We start from the raw sequence: 20,651 nt of genomic DNA, 5'->3' as shown, positions 1-20,651 counted from the left end.
TGTCCCTAACACCGCCGACCCCTATATTATATTTATTAACCCCTAATCTGCCCCCCACAACGTCGCCTCCACCTGCCTACACTTATTAACCCCTAATCTGCCGACCGGACCGCACCGCTATTATAATAAAGTTATTAACCCCTAATCCGCCTCACTAACACTATAATAAATAGTATTAACCCCTAATCTGCCCTCCCTAACATCGCCGACACCTAACTTCAAACATTAACCTCTAATCTGCCGACCGGAGCTCACCGCTATTCTAATAAATGTATTAACCCCTAAAGCTAAGTCTAACCCTAACACTAACACCCCCCTAAATTAAATATAATTTTAATCTAACGAAATTAATTAACTCTTATTAAATAAATTATTCCTATTTAAAGCTAAATACTTACCTGTAAAATAAATCCTAATATAGCTACAATATAAATTATAATTACATTGTAGCTATTTTAGGATTAATATTTATTTTACAGGCAACTTTGTAATTATTTTAACCATGTACAATAGCTATTAAATAGTTAAGAAACTAAAGTACAAAAAATAAAAAAGAACTAAGTTACAAAAAATAAAAAAATATTTACAAACATAAGAAAAATATTACAACAATGTTAAACTAATTACACCTACTCTAAGCCCCCTAATAAAATAACAAAGACCCCCAAAATAAAAAATGCCCTACCCTATTCTAAATTACTAAAGTTCAAAGCTCTTTTACCTTACCAGCCCTGAACAGGGCCCTTTGCGGGGCATGCCCCAAGAAGTTCAGCTCTTTTTCCTGTAAAAAAAAAACATACAATACCCCCCCCCCCAACATTACAACCCACCACCCACATACCCCTAATCTAACCCAAACCCCCCTTAAATAAACCTAACACTAAGCCCCTGAAGATCATCCTACCTTGTCTTCACCTCACCAGGTATCACCGATCCGTCCTGGCTCCAAAATCTTCATCCAACCCAAGCGGGGGCTGGCGATCCATCATCCGGTGGCTGCAGAGGTCCAGAAGAGGCTCCAAAGTCTTCATCCTATCCGGGAAGAAGAGTAGATCCGGACCGGCAACCATCATCTTCCAAGCGGCATCTTCTATCTTCATCCGATGAGGACCGGCTCCATCCTGAAGACCTCCGACGCGGACCCATCTTCATCCGGCGACGTCCAACTGAAGAATGACGGTTCCTTTAAGGGACGTCATCCAAGATGGCGTCCCTCGAATTCCGATTGGCTGATAGGATTCGGAACAGCCAATAGAATGCGAGCTCAATCTGATTGGCTGATCGGATCAGCCAATTGGATTGAACTTGATTCTGATTGGCTGATTCCATCAGCCAATCAGAATATTCCTACCTTAATTCCGATTGGCTGATAGAATCCTATCAGCCAATCGGAATTCGAGGGACGCCATCTTGGATGACGTCCCTTAAAGGAACCGTCATTCGGCTAGTAGGCGTTGGGAGAAGAGGATGTTCCGCGTCGGATGGAAGATGATGGCTTCCGAAGAAAGAAGATTGAAGATGCCGTTGATAGAAGACTTCATCCGGATCATGGACCTCTTCAGCTCCCACTTGGATGAAGACTTCATCCGGATCATGGACCTCTTCAGCTCCCGCTTGGATGAAGACTTCAGCCGGATCATGGACCTCTTCAGCCCCCCGCTTGGGCTTGGATCAAGACATCGGAGGAGCTCTTCAGGACGGATCGGTGAACCTGGTATGGTGAAGATAAGGTAGGAAGATCTTCAGGGGCTTAGTGTTAGGTTTATTTAAGGGGGGTTTGGGTTAGATTAGGGGTATGTGGGTGGTGGGTTGTAATGTTGGGGGGGGGTATTTTATGTTTTTTTTACAGGCAAAAGAGCTGAACTTCTTGCGGCATGCCCCGCAAAGGGCCCTGTTCAGGGCTGGTAAGGTAAAAGAGCTTTGAACTTTAGTAATTTAGAATAGGGTAGGGCATTTTGTTATTTTGGGGGGCTTTGTTATTTTATTAGGGGGCTTAGAGTAGGTGTAATTAGTTTAAAATTGTTGTAATATTTTTCTTATGTTTGTAAATATTTTTTTATATTTTTGTAACTTAGTTCTTTTTTATTTTTTGTACTTTAGTTAGTTTATTTCATTGTAGTTATTTGTAGATATTGTATTTAATTAATTTATTGATAGTGTAGTGTTAGGTTTAATTGTAGGTAATTGTAGGTATTTTATTTAATTAATTTAATGATAGTATAGTGTTAGGTTTAATTGTAACTTAGGTTAGGATTTGTTTTACAGGTAATTTTGTAATTATTTTAACTAGGTAATATTAAATAGTTCTTAACTATTTAATAGCTATTGTACATGGTTAAAATAATTACAAAGTTGCCTGTAAAATAAATATTAATCCTAAAATAGCTACAATGTAATTATAATTTATATTGTAGCTATATTAGGATTTATTTTACAGGTAAGTATTTAGCTTTAAATAGGAATAATTTATTTAATAAGAGTTAATTAATTTCGTTAGATTAAAATTATATTTAACTTAGGGGGGTGTTAGTGTTAGGGTTAGACTTAGCTTTAGGGGTTAATACATTTATTAGAATAGCGGTGAGCTCCGGTCGGCAGATTAGGGGTTAATAATTGAAGTTATGTGTCGGCGATGTTAGGGAGGGCAGATTAGGGGTTAATACTATTTATTATAGGGTTAGTGAGGCGGATTAGGGGTTAATAACTTTATTATAGTAGCGGTGCGGTCCGGTCGGCAGATTAGGGGTTAATAAGTGTAGGCAAGTGGAGGCGACGTTGTGGGGGGCAGATTAGGGGTTAATAAATATAATATAGGGGTCGGCGGTGTTAGGGGCAGCAGATTAGGGGTACATAGGGATAATGTAAGTAGCGGCGGTTTACGGAGCGGCAGATTAGGGGTTAAAAATAATATGCAGGGGTCAGCGATAGCAGGGGCAGCAGAATAGGGGTTAATAAGTGTAAGGTTAGGGGTGTTTAGACTCGGGGTACATGTTAAGGTGTTAGGTGCAGACGTAGGAAGTGTTTCCCCATAGCAAACAATGGGGCTGCGTTAGGAGCTGAACGCGTTTTTTTTGCAGGTGTTAGGTTTTTTTTCAGCTCAAACAGCCACATTGTTTTCTATGGGGGAATCGTGCACGAGCACGTTTTTGAGGCTGGCCGTGTCCGTAAGCAACTCTGGTATCGAGAGTTGAAGTTGCGTTAAAAATGCTCTACGCTCCTTTTTTGGAGCCTAACGCTGACATTATATGGACTCTCAATACCAGAGTTATTTTAAAGGTGCGGCCAGAAAAAAGCCGGCGTTAGCTACGCGGGTTGTTACCGACAAAACTCTAAATCTAGCCGTAAGAATGCTAAAAAAAAAAACTAAGACATTAAAGTGTAGAACCCACCTCTACTATAGACAAACTTTTAACCATCATCTTTTTCAGGCAAGGCATATTTTATACTAACCAGATTAGGGGATTGATTCTGCATGTAACATTATAGACACTAGCACCTAGATTACGAGTTTTGCGTTAGAGGCTATGCGGTGCTAACGAGCAGTTTATGCTCACCGCTCACTTACAGACAGCGCTGGTATTACGGGTTTTTACAAACCCGGCGTTAACCGCAAAAAAGTGATCGTAGAGCAAAATTTTGCTCCACACTCACCTCAATACCAGCGCTGCTTACGTTAGCGGTGAGCTGGCTGAACTTGCTCATGCACGATTTCCCCATAGCAATCAACTGGGAGAGCCAGCTGAAAAAAAAACTAACATCTGCAAAAAAGCAGCGTTTAGCTCCTAACGCAGCCCCATTGATTCCTATGGGGAAAATACATTTATATCTACACCTAACATGAACCCCGAGTCTAAACACCCCTAATCTTACACTTATTAACCCCTAATCTGCCGCCCCCGACATCGCCGATATCTACATTATATTGATTAACCCCTAATCTGCCACTCCGGACACCGCCGCCACCTACATTATACTTATGAACCCCTAATCTGCTGCCCCCAACATCGCCGACACCTACATTATATTGATTAACCCCTAGTCTGCCGCCCCCAATGTCGCCGCAACCTACCTACACTTCTTAACCCCTAATCTGCCGCCCCCAACATCGCCGTCACTATATTAAAGTTATTAACCCCTAAATCTAAGTCTAACCCTAACCCTAACACCCCCTAACTTAAATATAATTTAAATAAATCTAAATAAAATTACTATTATTACCTAAATAATTCCTATTTAAAACTAAATACCTATAAAATAAACCCTAAGGTAGCTACAATATAACTAATAGTTACATTGTATCTAGCTTAGGGTTTATTTTTATTTTACAGGCAAGTTTGTATTTATTTTAACTAGGTAGAATAGTTATTAAATAGTTATTAACTATTTAATAACTACCTAGTTAAAATTAAGACAAATTTACCTGTAAAATAAAACCTCACCTAAGTTACAATTACACCTAACACTACACTATAATTAAATTAATTCCCTAAATTAAATACAATTAAATACAATTAAATAAAATTATCTAAAGTGAAAAAACAAACAAACACTAAATTACAGAAAATAATAAACAAATTACAAGATTTTTAAACTAATTACACCTAATCTAATCCCCCTAACAAAATAAAAAAGCCCCCCCAAAATAAAAAAAGCCCTACCCTACACTAAATTACAAATAGCCCTTAAAAGGGCCTTTTGCGGGGCATTGCCCCAAAGTAATCAGCTCTTTTACCTGTAAAAAAAAGTACAAATCCCCCCCCCAACATTAAAACCCACCACCCAAACAACCAACCCTACTCTAAAACCCACCCAATACCCCCTTAAAAAAAACCTAACACTAACCCCTTGAAGATCACCTTACCGGGAGAAGTCTTCACCCAACCGGGCCGAAGTCCTTAACGAAGCCGGGAGAAGTCTTCATCCAAGCCGGGCGAAGTGGTCCTCCAGACAGGCAGAAGTCTTCATCCAGACGGCATCTTCTATCTTCATCCATCTTCAAGACATCTGGCGCGGAGCATCCTCTTCCATCGAAGTTTTCTTACTAAATGACGGTTCCTTTAAGTGACGTCATCCAAGATGACGTCCCTTCAATTCTGATTGGCTGATAGAATTCTATCAGCAAATCTGAATTAAGGTAGAAAAAATCCTATTGGCTGATGCAATCAGCAAATAGGATTGAACTTCAATCCTATTGGCTGATCCAATCAGCCAATAGGATTAAGCTGGCATTCTATTGGCTGTTCCAATCAGCCAATAGAAGATGGACCCGCTCTAATATAGTGCCGGCGACGTTGGGGGAGGCAGATTAGGGGTTAATAAATGTAGGTAGGTTGCGGCGATGTTAGGAACGGCAGATTAGAAGTTAATAAAATTTAACTAGTGTTTGCGAGGCGGGAGTGCGGCGGTTTAGGGGTTAATATATTTATTATAGTGGCGGCGATGTCCGGTTCGGCAGATTAGGGGTTAAAATTTTATTATAGTGTTTGCGATGTGGGAGGGCCTCGGTTTGGGGGTTAATAGGTAGTTTATGAGTGTTAGTATACTTTTTAGCACTTTAGTTAAGAGTATTATGCTACGGCGTTGTAGTGTAAAACTTTTAACTACTGACTTTTAAATGCGGTACCAGTCTTGACAGGAGAGGGTCTACCACTCACTTTTTGTCAGACTCGTAATACCGGCGCTATGCAAGTCCCATTGAAAAACTAGGATACACAATTGACGTAAGTGGATTTGCGGTATTTCCAAGTCTGGCCAAAAAAGTGAGCGGTACACCTGTACCTGCAAGACTCGTAATGCCAGCGGGCATTAAAAAGCAACGTTGGGACCGGCCAACGCTGCTTTTTAAGCCTAACGCAAGACTCGTAATCTAGCCGTTTGTTTTCTGTTATTTATCACCCTATCATTTGGGAATATTGACCTGAGAAGTGCAGTGTTACTGGGAGTAAACTGCAACAGCCTCTACAATGACTTTATTTGTTATTTGAAAATTGTTGTGTGGAGCAGTATTAGAAAAATTAGTAGTAACATAATATGAGAAAATCATAATTTCAAACTGTCCAGCAGCATATAAATGTAAACATGTTTTAATAAATTGTAGCTTATGCTGTATAAAAAATAGATATACATACTATTCCCTTAATATACCAAATATTTTCTGTTGACCACTTAACTTCTTGCGTTTTGCTTTTCTCTTATAGCACCTATCCTGAACTTGCTTACCATTCAGCCAGAGTGGAGAAGATAAACAATAATTTTAAGTTTATTTGAAATACTACAGGGAATTATTTCTTTTTACATAATTAAAAAAGCTTAAATTATATAGGTTTTGGGACAGGATGTGCACCATGAGAGCTCCTGACTTTTTATTTTAGTGCTTTTTTCTTAGATTAATAGCTAAAATTTACCAATAGTCGTGACCATCTATAAGATATCTATGACAAAATAAGGTATCGATACTGGGTTGTAGGCTGGAACATACAGTATACTCGCATTCTGACTTTTTACCCCTGGATGGGACTGCATGGCTGTTCAGGAGGCCTAGATTACTAAATCCAGACGCATCAACATTACAGAAGGAGCCACTTGAGTCATAGCTGATCTAAGATTTTACAGTTACATCCTCAACATGGAAGATATTTCTGCAGCACTGCTTACCCTTTGTGCAGAGGAATCACTCTTAAGAGAATTGGACTCCCTATCTCAGATCACTTGCTATACATATGCCATACCGCCGTTGGTAACAAGAGACACTGGACTTACAAACTGCACTAGCCCTGAGCACTCCACGGGCTATATGCTTACCCCAAACGATCAAGGTGGTCCCTTGCTAGATCTGTTTGGGTCGAGGGATTATACTTCCTCCCTAATCATTTTCTCGCAGAGAGAAGGAGCGGTGGTTCAGGAACGGAGCATTGATCTTGCTGATGGCTGCCAGCTGAACCCGGTAGAGGTGGACGGGACAAAGACAGATAGCGGAGCAGATGTGTGCAGAGAGATATGGGAGGAAGATTGAGATGTAACCTCTAAAGGAATGAAGCAGAAGAGGAAGATACTTGTGGTGAGCTGCGTCTTCATGGCGCCAAGATTATCTTTGAAGCAGGCCTAGATGCATATTGGATACGCCACTTATGGCCATTTGATTCTAAGAGTTGGAGAGCCCGAGACAGTAGACATGATATGGCATGGGGTCCTTTTGTAACTTGGGCCATAGTACCTGACGGAGCAGGATGTGGTGCACTGGATAACATACCTGTGATTCCCTTCCAAGAGCTGCAAGTGTGCTGGAGTACTATGCCCTCACACACGCTTCGCAAAAGCCCCTTAGAGCAGGAGTGGGTTAACTTCTATCATTATTGATATGATGCCGGTCTACCTACATTATATGGCAGACTGATTATTAACAACATGTATACTGGTTCAATACTCTACTCTTTACATAATAATGCTATCTCTTCCACTTTACTTCATTTGAATTTGAATCCAGCTATAGATACGTCACAAATAGGAAGGCTCTTTAATTAGCCCTATACGGAGCAAGACATATTATGAAGTGGGCTATTTATGATAGCGATAGATTCTGTCATTGGAGATGTGCCCTTAGGTTTTAAAGCTGTTATATTGTTTATTTACTTGTTCATATAGATATTATGTACTGTATATGTTCAATTGTGTTTAATGGCTGGTTTATAAGACTTTCATTTAGAACAAAGTCACCCTGGCTCTAAATTGTGAGTAAGTTACTGCTAAGTTATACTCCTTTAGCTGCTACCCCTTTATACTTTGATATAAGCTTCTCAGAGATAGGGAGAATTTAACTCCCACATGTTAGAAGTAGTAGTATACGGTTTATACAGCGTTTCACTCATGTTCATTACTTTGTCAAATACCTCAGTTTAACCTCTTCTAGAATACTAGTTGAGATTCTCTATGATAATTGTTTTATGGGTGGTCATTAATATATGAAGATTGCTCTATTATAAAGGACAAAAACGTTAATGTAAGATTTATTACTGAAGATGATATATGTATTGTGGGAGCCTACTAAGTTTTGGGTACAACTAAAGTTATCATATGCCTTTGTTTTTATGTTGCACTATATTTGTTCACAGGATCCCCACGGAAGGTTCCATGTATGTTCTTGTCATATTTAAGGGCGCATATTCTGATGTTCCTACCTAGCTTGGTCACTCTTTATACCATAATTTGATAATAGTTCCTTTACCCTACTGTAAATTACATATTTTGAACTGGAAGAGATTCCGACAGTTGATGGGGTATGAAACTTAGAGCCAACACCACTTTGTCTTGTATCCATATTGCACACCAATAGCATACATGCTACAACTAGACTTACAATTCTAGCTTGCTAGGTGCCCATATGTTCTCCACAATCTGAGAAATTGTGCTAGTCTCTGCAAGTATTATAGTACTATTACAGTCCTCCTAGCCTCAAGTATATCCCTTTTACTCAGCTAAGATAATAGTATGGCCTTTTGTGACTCTTTTTTGGCGAATAAAAGAAAAGTAAGGTATCTCCCCTCATCCTTTCCCACTCTATCTGATAGAGTGGGTCATATCCAATACCCCTTTCCCGTCTCTGTCCAGTGGTGACAATAACCCCTGAGGGGAGATACAATTTATATACAAATTATATCCCTTTACCATATTGGTGTTGACATGATCCCAGAAGGGTAATACAGCCCAGTGAACATCTTATATGGTCAATAATTGATGCAGAGATCCTGTGTCTCCTCACAATGAGGTATTTACTTTTTCCCAACAAATTATTTTTTTATTTTTGCTTCCAGCCTTACATCTTCGAATTTATGATGGCTCCCCCCCTATTCCCCTATTACCCCACTACCCTTTAGTTCCCCCCTTCCTGACACCATTGAGCTTATCTCATAAGCAAAGGAAAATGAATCCTATAGAAACATTTATTTTCTTTTTACATGACAACCACCTAATTAATTCGTCAACAATACTTCATTTCAGTGATCACATCAACTCCAAGTTATAGATAGACTTTGAAGTGTAAATAACTCATTTTCTGTATTGAAGTGGAGTGGACAGATCTATAAAAGATATATTATACCATTTCTATTATTTCTATATTAATTGTACACATGGATTTATTCACTTGTATTTCTTTGGATGGTGATGATCTATTGATGATTGTAATTCACGTATTCACAGAAGAACAAAATGTTACCCATGATGGTTGAAATTTATTTCACAATTTGTTGTTGATATATATAGTTAAAGTTTTATACCTTACCAAGCCCAAAAGCGGCTATAGTTTCAATTTACTACCTCGATTGAATATTTATATTTTGCAAAGGTCCAAGAGTGACCTATTAATCTCAGAGGAGGTCAATATAACTATAAAAATGAGGTTGCAGATATCTCTGCCCATTTCATTTTGAATTTGTATTCACTTGACTGTACACTGTATTATTACTGTGAATTGTATACTAATGCTTGTACTGTTTAAGTTTTGGCACTTCTACATATATTGTATATGTTTATAACAACCTCAATAAAAAATAAAAAAAATTAAAAAAAATTATATATGTTTTGCTGGCACATAATTTTTGGTGCCAGTATGTATAAAAAAAAAGCAACATGGCTTAGCCTGTAAAAAGTTATAGGATGAGTCTTCTGTTTTTAAGGCACTTTCTACACAATGTGGATTATTTTAACATGTTAAGCATTTTTATATTTTAAGGCAACAGAAATCTTTATAAAAATTAAAGGTTATATGTTAGATACATGTTGAAAATAGCAGACCATTTTTCTAAGTCGTCCCAAGAAATTTCAAGGTCTTTCGGGACCACTGGATGACTGGGTTTTTCAACCCTTGTGTGTATATATATATATATATATATATATATATATATAGTAATTAGCCGGTAGCCCAGCACTCCAACCATTAGGGTGTAATCAATACCCGGGTGCTGTCCTTAATATTATACATAAGTGAAGCATAGATTTAGAAGGGCACTCTCAGGTATTTAAATATTACTCTAAATGAATTTTTATTAATCACACATCAAGTTTATAGTGTAGTTGTCGACGTTTTGGCCTCTGATTGGGCCTTCTTCAAGACAAATATGTTACTCGGTCATAGCCACTGCAACAATTCATACCGGCATCACAGCAGTACTCCCAGAAGAAAAGCCTAGTCAGGCAGATCTAGCCTTTCCTTCTGGGAGTACGGCTGTGATGCCGGCATGAATTGTTGCAGTGGCTATGACCGAGTAACATATTTGTCTTGAAGAAGGCCCAGTCAGAGGCCGAAACGTCGACAACTACACTATGAACTTGATGTGTGATTAATAAAAATTAATTTGGAGTACTATTTAAATACCTAAGAGTACCCTTCTAAATCTATGGTTCACACACACACACACATATATATATATATATAAATTAATATATACAATATATATATATATATATATATATATATATATATAAACACATCTCCACTAACCCATTGATCCACAAAAGATTTAAAAAAAAAATCCCAGACAGTTAAACAGTAGTTATAGATTTCTAGTGATTGACAGATAGAAACCTGCTGAAGGTGTGGGACACTGAAACACGTCATGAAGAAAGTCTGGCCAGGTAAGCATTTGTTTATTTGGCAATTTTATATATAGTTTATTTATGTTTCCTTTTGTATTGTGACATTCATTTGTTGAGCATATTTTTATACTGTATTATGGGTGTGATTTAGTGCTGCCATTTTTTCCCAATTATTGTTTATTTGTTGGTAGACAGCAGCAACACATTTTTGGGGTCCCGTGGGGATTGTTAGTATTGTGTTGATGTGTGCATTTTATTTACAAATCCTTTGATCCACAAGTAAAAAAAATAAAAATACAGACAGGTAAACTGTAGTTATAGTTTTCAAGTGATAGACAGAAAGACAGACAGATAGATATTTATTACCATGGACAGTATAAGGATCTCTGAGTTCTAACATCCATTGCTTTTACCATTTTTCTATAAATGTAATGGAGCTTAAATGTGACAGAGGGATAATGCAAGAGAGTTATGAGTAAAAAAGATAGGGTGTGTATTGTATGGGGTAGATGGATCCTACATTGGCCGTTCCTAACAGATCTATTATCCTACTGATGTCAGAAACAATTACAAAAATCTTCTAAACATATATTAAACATATCTTTTTTATATGTTCACTGGCCCAAGGCTTAAAGCTGTTGTATACAGCATCCGTTCTGTGTTCTGCATTACCTTAGGAGATCAGTCACCATGCTTATGAGACAGGTTACAAAGTGATGTGCGTCTGTTATTGATGCTTCAACTTCCAAAGGAAACATTTTATCCGTAGTCTATAAATCAGTAGCTTCTAACTACCTGGAGGATGAGCATTACAACTTCTGTGCGATTATTTCTGTCCTTGTGATGATGACCCATTCCCAGCAGCATAATTAGGATGAATCTGGAAGCTGAGCTTTGAAAAGGCCGCTAGTCTATCTTAATGAGTCTCAGGTGCAGTTCACTAGCCGGAGGCTTCACTGTTATGACTCCTCTTCCAGGAATATTTCATAGCCCTTATGCTGATGTAAACATTACCAGAAAGTCTGTCATTTGGGAAGCTATTCACTCACTACTTTGTTGTTATATGTATATTACTGTTTTGGCTCTGTTAAAATAATATCCTTGCTCTGTAGGAATCCAGTGAAATCATGTAAACAACAGTAGCCGGTCTGTAGAGATGCTGGCACAATGTTCAGGGCTGCATCCTTTGCCGCTAGCAATATATAAAGCCTCTTTTTTTACTTTTGTTTACTTTAAGTAAGTATCCCAAATATATCCCGCATTCCAATGCATCCACTTAAAAATATTGTACGCAAAACTAAATGATCTTTCCCTTTATCATTAAAGGGATGTTAATTTGTTTATTTAATGATTCAGATAGAGCATGCAATTTTAACCAACTTTCTAATTTCCTCCTATTATCATTTTTTCGTTGTTCTTTTGCTATCTTTATTTAAAAAGCAGGAATGTAACGCTTAGGAGCCGGACCATTTTTGTTTCAGAACCTGGATTATGCTTGTTTATTGGAGGCTTAAATGTAGCCACCAAAAAGCAAGCGCTATCCCGGGTTTTAAACCTTATATGGGACGGCTCCTAAGCTTTTTAAATAGAGATAGCATAAGAACAAAGAAAAAATGATAATAGGAGTTAATTAGAAAGTTGCTTAAAATTGCATGCTCTATCTGAATCATTAAATAATTTTTTTGGGTTTAGGGCCGGATTTAACAAGCAGTGGATGCTGCTGAATCCTCCCGAAGTTTCCAGCTTGCCGGAAACTGAAGTTAAGAAGCAGCGGTCAAAAGACCACTGCTCCTTCACTTCTACGCCAACTTTTAGGAGACGGATTGCAATCATCCTGATCCGATACGATCAGGAAGACTGACACCCTTGCTTGGCCGCGAATGTGCAGGGGGCAGCATTGCACACGCATTTCACAAGAAATGCTTGTGCAATGTTAAATGCCGACAGCGTATGCTGTTGGCATTTAGCGATGCCAGGCGGACACAATTCGCTACAGCCAATCATGTCCACCCGGCACTTGATAAATTGGCCCCTTAGTATCCCTTTAAGTTGTTTTAATTCATTACTAGGGTTACTAATGTGGTCAGTATGAAAGACCAAATTAAATAACTGACTAGAGATGTGCAAGAACAAAGCAATTGTTTCAGACAAATCTTTTGCAACAAAAATGTTCTTTAATTTCCTCCAATATCCACTCATTGGGTTGTTTGGACTTTGTACTGAAAATACATTCACCAGCAGCATCCCAAAATGATTTCTTTAAAATATATTTTCCCTCTTTCCTACACTCTCTTCCCTCTCTATGCTATTATTTTCCTCATCCTCACTGTCTTCTATCTCTTTCTGGTAGCACTCTCCCTCTCTCTTATTGTGTCTGTATAATGGCACTGGCAAGGCAAGCAAGCAGCAAGCTGACTGAGCGTTAAAGGGACATGAAAACCAAATTGTATTCTTTCATGATTCAGATAGAGAATACAATTTTAAACAACTTTCCAATTTATTTCTATTATTTAATTTGCTACCTACTCTTGTTATCCTTTGCTGAAAGGTTTATCTAGGCATGCTGATGAGCAGTAGAGTACTTAGGTTCTACCAGTTGATTGGTGGCTGCATATATATATTGATTGATTCAGTTAGAAACCATAAGTGCATTGATGCTGCTTCAACAAATGACACCAAGAGAATAAAATAGATTAGATAATAGAAGTCAGTTAGAAAGTTGTTTAAAATTGTATTCTCTATCTGAATCATGAAATAAAATGTTTGGGTTTCATGTCCCTTTAAGTGAAACCAAAATGACAGGCAGAGACCTTTATCACGTATGTGAGTCATACACTAATGAGGTCAGGATTGGCCAACAACAAAAGTAACATAATAATTAGCTGGCACACAAATTAGTTAACTGACAATGACATTGCTGGGTTGTTACAGAGTAGTATAAAAGTGGACCAACATATTTACCCAAATAAATTAAAGTAAGTTTTGTCGCATACGTTCCTTTGTTAAGTCATTAAAGGGATCATTAATTTATCATATTTTTGATAAATGCAAGAAATAGCAAAAATGTGTTGATTTGTACAGTACATTTTAGATATATAGCTGACATAACAAGAAAGTCAAGTTAAAGGGACATCAAATGCTTTTTGAGTGTTATATAAAATGTTTCATTATGTGTATTATTATAACTTTGCAGTAGAGTATCATTATCCTCCTTTTCTTTTAATTTAAAGGGATATGAAACTAAAATATTTTGTGATTCAGATAGAGCGTATTCGTTTTAAAAAAGTTTTCAAATTTGCTTGGTTCCAATGATATTCTTTATGGAAGAGATACCTAGGTAGGCATCTGGAACACTACATGGCAGGAAATAGTGCTGCAGCCATATAGTGCTCTTGCAAACGGATAATATTCTTGAAAAACTGATGACATATAGGGGTAGATTTATCAATGCCTTCAGCAGACTTTGCCTGCCTATGACTGCAGGTTCTCACAAGAGAACCTGCAGTCCATATTTATGAAGTAGCGGTCATCTTGAAAAAGGCTGTAGAACCTGATAATCACACCAGCTGATTGTTGGTCTAACAGAAGGGGAGAAGGCTACATACCTGGGATAAAAAGCGTGCAAATATACGCTCACTCGATACATGTGGAGGATCTATCTCTGACATAGGATGAGAACAAAGACTGAGACTTGTCAACTTAACAGCTATAATTCCAGCGGTCCAACAAGGTAACCGGTAAATCATCCAGCTTACCGACAGGAAAAGATCCTGACAACAGTGCACTGTTGAACGATTTTTGAACTGACAGGAGAGCGGTATATTTCCTTATCCGCTTAAGGTACTTTTAGGTCACATAGGATGAAGATTCACGTAAGTCACACATGTTTTTCAACTTGGGAACTATTTGAAATTATCGACACGCTAATATAGCGATAACCAGCTACAAACATATATTCCCTAAGCCCAATTGACAAACACCACAATAAGACTGGTAACAGACAGACTGGTATCCACCAGCCCATAATATTGGATTACAATTTGCGGTTACTTCATATACAAAGCCTGATTACCTATAAGATTGATACATTGGCCCCTATTTATGAAAGTCTGGTGGACCTGATCCGACAGTGCGGATCAGGTCCGCCAGACCTCGCTTGAAATACGGCGAGCAATACGCTCGCCGTATTCAGCATTGCACCAGCAGCTCACAATAGCTGCTAGTGCAACGCTGCCCCCTGCTGACTCGCGGCCAATGGGCCGCCAGCAGGGGGAGTCAATCAACCTGATCGTACTCGATTGGGTTGATTTCCGGCGATGTCTGTCCACCTGCTCAGAGCAGGCGGATAGGTTATGGAGCAGCGGTCTTTGTGACCGCTGCTTCATAACTGCTGTTTCTGGCGAGCCTGCAGGCTCGCCAGAAACACGGGGCATCAAGCTCCGCACGGAGCTTGATACATATGCCCCATTGTATCTAAAGTGATTATTAGTATCTCCACTATAATTGTATCGGTTTTTAGTAATGCATAGGTAAGACACCGGTGTCTGTTTTTTATTCTGTTTTTTATATTGTCTAAATATGCTACTCAATTTTATCTGTTTTAATTTACATTGATTTAAGAACCATATGGGTATCTACCCAGGTGTATAGCAATAAATACTGATTTGATATAAACATATATACACTTTTGTTTTTTTAAGGTTCTAAGCAACACAATATATGGATACCTAGATATATGATATATGAACACACCCCATTTGGATTACGTATACGAAATTATTTTTATTTTTATTAGTTACATTTAGGAACAGCAGTTTTTTGCGCCACCTATCATTCATATATTGTCTTAAACTTTTTGGGGGAAATTAGTTTTAAGGTGTACTAGTTTCCTATTCTGATTTTTGACAGTTATATAAATCCTTTACTCGGTCAGACCGCTGCTTCCCCAGCCTCGTCCGACCGGGGAGATTGACAGCTCCTGCCCGCATGTGATTGGCTGTGCGTGGGCAGGGGACGGCGTTGCACAAGAGTGCAAAATTGCGTTCTTGTACAATGCTGAATTCCGGCAGAGGAATCCAGTCCGCCAAAAGTGAGCTGCAGCGGACAGGGGCATTTATGTACACCCCTGTCCGCCGCAACTTGATAAATCAACCCTATAGTGCTCCAAAAATGGGCCGGCTCCTAAGGTTTTTTAAAAACAATTGCAGCAAACACGGCATTCATGTATTCACGCTTACTTAGTACTGCGTTAACTCCACTAGACAGAGGCTTTTTGCACGCCTTGGGTAGCGCTCGCATTACAAGTTGAAAGTAAAAAGTATTTGCACGAGTACTAACCTGACGCATGAAAAAAGCCGAAGTCTAAATATTGGGACCACGTTAATTTATTCCCCCATAGACTTCAATGAAGCGCAAAAAGTAGAAAAAAAACTAACACCCTTATTCAAGCGCAAACCAGATCGCATTTTCTCAAGTGTGCTAAAAAACATGAAATTAATTAATATTTCACATTCCAATGTTCTTCACATAGCAGACAATTTTCTATTTATTCATAAATACATATTTCTACATATATCTGATGGTTTTTAGGTAAATATTTTTATAGAAGCAAAAGCCAATGAAAAAGTAAAACAAGACAGCTAATTGCTGCACTATTTATAATGATAGCCGTAGGTGACTGAATGCAGGTTTTTACATTTAACCAAAGATATAAACTCATGATGTGCTCCATTTACTGTACTAATTCTCGGTCGAACATAATACGCTACAGCGAATCATGTCCGCCAGACATCGCTGCTGTCTGCATTTAACATTGCACAAGCATTTCACAAGTAATCCTCCGCTCACTGATGGCTAAACGTCCACTAGCAGGGGCTGTCAATCATCCTGATTGTATCAAATCGGGATGATTTCAATCCTCCAACTTTTAGTTGGCAGACAGGTCAAGAAGCAGTGGTCTCAAAATTGCTGCTACTTAACTATTGTTTCAGACAAGCCTGAGACTATGAGCTTCCAAAGCAGCAACCGCTGCAATTAATTGCCCTATGTGTGCAATTAATTCCTTATAGTATAATTTGTAATAAACATTTTGTAATGTCCAATCACTTTTTTGCAATCATAAACAAACCCTATGAAGATTGTATTTCCCTTGTGTATAAGTTTCATAGTTTAAAGTACGATTTGAAAAATGCAAAAATGTGGGGGGGTTTTAAGTGGTCATTGCTGCTAAATTAATAAAAAAAAAATCCACTGAAAATCTGCCTGAGAAACGTTCTCTGATGGCTTGTCATACAGCTCTCTAATTCTCTCAATGCAAAATACAATATAAAGTCAATAGAAAAATGAAACCCCACCCAAAATCATAAAAAACACCTTTACCAAACATGCTTACATCTAGTACAAATAATAACATTTTGTAAACACACAGGCTAATATATATTCCTTCTAAAGCTAATAAGATACTAGCATTTATTAAAAGAGGCATTGATACAAGGGAGGAAAGCATAATTATGTCACTATTTAAATCCCTGGTAAGACCTCATCTAGAGTATGGAGTGCAGTTCTGGGGACCAATCTCAAAAAAATACATTGCAGACATAGAAAAAGTTCAGAGAAGGGCCACAAAACTAAATTGTGAATTTAAGCTAAGAGCAGAGGTTAGCCAAACTGACTCAGTTTTCTCTAGAAATAAGGCGCTTGAGAGGTGACATGATATAAATATATTCAAGGCCCATATACAGAGATGGCAGAAGCTCTGTTTATTCCAAGAAAACTGTGTCAAGAGGCCACAATTTAAGGCTGGAGAAAAAGAGATTTAATCTCCAGCAACTTAAACATTTTTTCACTGTAAGAGCAATCAAATTGTGGAACTTATTATCTAAGGAGGTAGTAAATGTCAATACCTTAGATACTTTTAAAAATGGTTTAGATACATTTCTGGCAAGAAACAGAATTCAGGGATATGGGCCTCCATTACATATGCAGCGTCGGCCACAAAATCCTCCGCCGCCGGATTTTACGCAATTTTGGTATTACATATACGGCGTAGCATACAAGTTACGTGTGTATATTTCACCCTTCGGACGTATTTTTTTTACCCATAGACTAACATAGAACAGCCGCGCAATTTGGTATCCAATATACAGCGTAAGGACTTATGCGCGCAGAATTCAGAGAATCTACTCCATTCTTATCTCGCCACAAATTGCAGGCGCAGTAACCCTTGCACTGACTAAAAAAGCAACGTAACTCCCTGAAGGCCTAACAAACGCTTGCGCAATCACATACATATCAGCCGCAAATCTCAAACAGCTAAACCTCTTCTAAGCATTTATTATTCCTGCCCCTGCAAGTGTGTCAAACCAATCACAAACAGCACAACCTCTCACCTGCATCCTTAAAACACCTGTCAATGCACACGCTCATTAGCCACTGAAGAAAATGGCGGCTGCGCATGGATTTATATATGAATTTTGAATAGCGTAATTACGTGTTGCATTTATATTTGAAATCGCGGTTCATTTTTACGAGTGTTAGCCTAATTTGCATAAAACTACTCTTTATTGACACTTTCCGTGGACAAAATACTGGCGTAAGTTACTTGCGACGACTAAAATGTGTATTTGCGAACATTTGAGAAGATCGCCAGTTTGTTCTACTTACGCCAGTTTAGCATCTAACGGTGCAGTATATGTAATATCCCGTTGTGCGAGGTGAAATTACGGCGGCGCGGGTTTCCATGCTTGCGCCGAAACCTGCACCGTATATTTCATTGCGCCCATGATTGTTGGTGTTGAATAGGTCACCTTTTTTAATGGGACTAATTTAAGCTCAACTGTAGCTTTTATTGTAAACAATTAAGATTTGTATAGGTTGAACTTGATATACTTCTTTTTTTCAACCTCATCTTCTATGATACTATGTTACTTACTAGTTTACCCTAATATCAGTTTCTAGTATACGTTGCCTGGTCAGGATTCTTGGCAATTTTTTTTTTTTTATTAAATCCTAATTGGTTAATCAATTCTTATTGTAGTGATAGGGCTTAGTTTCAATACCTTCACTTCTGATTGGTTACTTAGCCCGCCCAATTCAATCCTTATTTATACATTTAGATAACCTTGTAAACATATGTAATAAAAGCTCTAATTTTTAAATTAAAGTGCTTGGAAAAATATACAGTTTCAATATCTTTATTATTTCAAAATAAATGTATTGTTTCATTAGCTTGTGTATATAGTGTTTATTTGGTTTCTGTAATATTGTTTGTGTGTGATACTAAGTATCATTTTCTTATTGTATGTTTTTTTTCTATGCATTTAGATCAAAGCACAGTTTGATTTATCTTTGCTTTTTCTTGTTTTTTAGGTTACAGTGTAGCAACTGTGAAGTTGGGGAGCAATGTGGTGTTATTATGCATGGAAGAGCTGTCACATTTTGTGATCCATATGGCCCAAGAGAACTGGTAAGTTGATTTTCATACAAACATCTTCTGAATCACATAATATACAGTATATTTAAATGTAATATTTCAGTTGTCAAATTAAAGGGATATCAAACCCATGTTTCTGATAGAGCATGCAATTTTAAATAACTTTCTAGTTCATTTATATTATCAATTTTTCTTTTGTTTGTTCTCTTGGTATCTTTTGTTGAAAAGCAGGGACGTATGCTTATTAGTCAGCCCATTTCTGGAGCACTATATGGCAGCAGTTTTATAAGGAAGTTATCCATTGGATAACTAGTTGGCAGCACTATTTCCTGCCATATAGTGATCCTGATGCCTACTTAGGTATCTCTTCAACATAGAATTTTATTGGAAATTTAAAAAAAATGTTATGCCCTGTCTGAATCTCAAAAGAACATTTTTGGGTTTCATATCCCTTTAATTTTTGGCAAGGAAAACTTATTCCAAATATATTCGTGCAGAATGCACTAAATCCATCATAACCATCTATTAGAAATGCAATATCTTGCTGAACTTTTGATGGTGCAGATATTGTTATGTTTTATTATGAAACCTTTTATATATAGAAACTGTGGCATTGAATGCAATCTTAACCTCTCAGATCTGATCAGGATAATTGACAGCCCCCTCTTGTGCGCAATTGGCTGCACGCAAGCAGCAGCTTGTGCAATGTTAAATGCGGGCAGCGTATTGCTGCCCACTTGCCGCAGGGCTGGGTAAACAAAGGTTCATGACAGTGAACCTCTTCCGCCCCCCATGATAAGCGAGCATTCTTTATACTGTGTTTTAAAGCTCAAGTAGTTAAAGGGATAGTAAAGTAAAAAATGTAATATCATGATTCAGGTAGGCTCATAGGAGCTCAGGCACGTGCACTTCTCTTTAGTACTCTTGCAGCAGGGTTTTGCTACATTCTTTGTAACAGTGTTATAAATTGTTGCAAACACTGCTACAATAGCACATAAACAATTTAAAAAACAAATCAGCACTTTAATACATTTTGAAAGTTTAAATTTTAGATAGTACATTGAACATTTTGGAGTATTATGTTCCTTTAAGCACGCTCAGTCGCAGCCCCCCTTCCCCTCCTGTGAGCTAGATTACAACTGAGGCGCAAAACGTATTTTCGCTATCGCAATCGCGTTTTCGTGATCCATTTTCATTCTGCTGATATTACAAATTAAAGCCTTTTACCCTTCAATCCTTATATGAGAGCTGTGGTTAACTGGTTTCTGAAACTAAAAAGTTGCACAAAACACTTTCAAAAATACATTACAAAGTACACTTACACCCATAAATAAACTATTAACCCCTAAACTGCCACCCCCACCACATTACAAAGTATCTAAGCAAACTATTAACCCCCAAACCGCCATACCCTTCATCACAAAGTACATAAATAAGCTATTAACCCCTAAACCGCCATCCCCCACATCGCAACACTAATTAAAACTAAAATCCTATTCTAAAAATAAACTACCAATAGCCCTTAAAATGGCCTTTTGTAGGGTATTGCCCTAAAGTGATCGGCTCTTTTGCTTTTAAAAAAAAAAAAACACTAACCCCTCTAACATTACAACCCCCCAAAATGAAAAAA

At 37.9% G+C, this 20,651-nt stretch overlaps 1 protein-coding gene across 1 annotated transcript in view; it reads left to right on the top strand.

Annotated features, from left to right (window-relative positions):
- The window catches only part of RELN (reelin), a 957,839-nt gene that overhangs the window by 447,947 nt on the left and 489,241 nt on the right, over positions 1-20,651 (top strand). The window contains 1 exon segment of the mRNA XM_053716545.1: positions 18,958-19,054. Within this exon segment, the coding sequence (XP_053572520.1) occupies positions 18,958-19,054 (97 nt within the window).

The sequence above is a fragment of the Bombina bombina genome, chromosome 6 (assembly GCF_027579735.1).
Source record: "Bombina bombina isolate aBomBom1 chromosome 6, aBomBom1.pri, whole genome shotgun sequence".
Lineage (NCBI taxonomy): Eukaryota > Metazoa > Chordata > Amphibia > Anura > Bombinatoridae > Bombina > Bombina bombina.
Note: the sequence above shows the minus strand (reverse complement) of the source record. Positions and strands in the feature narration are given on the sequence as shown.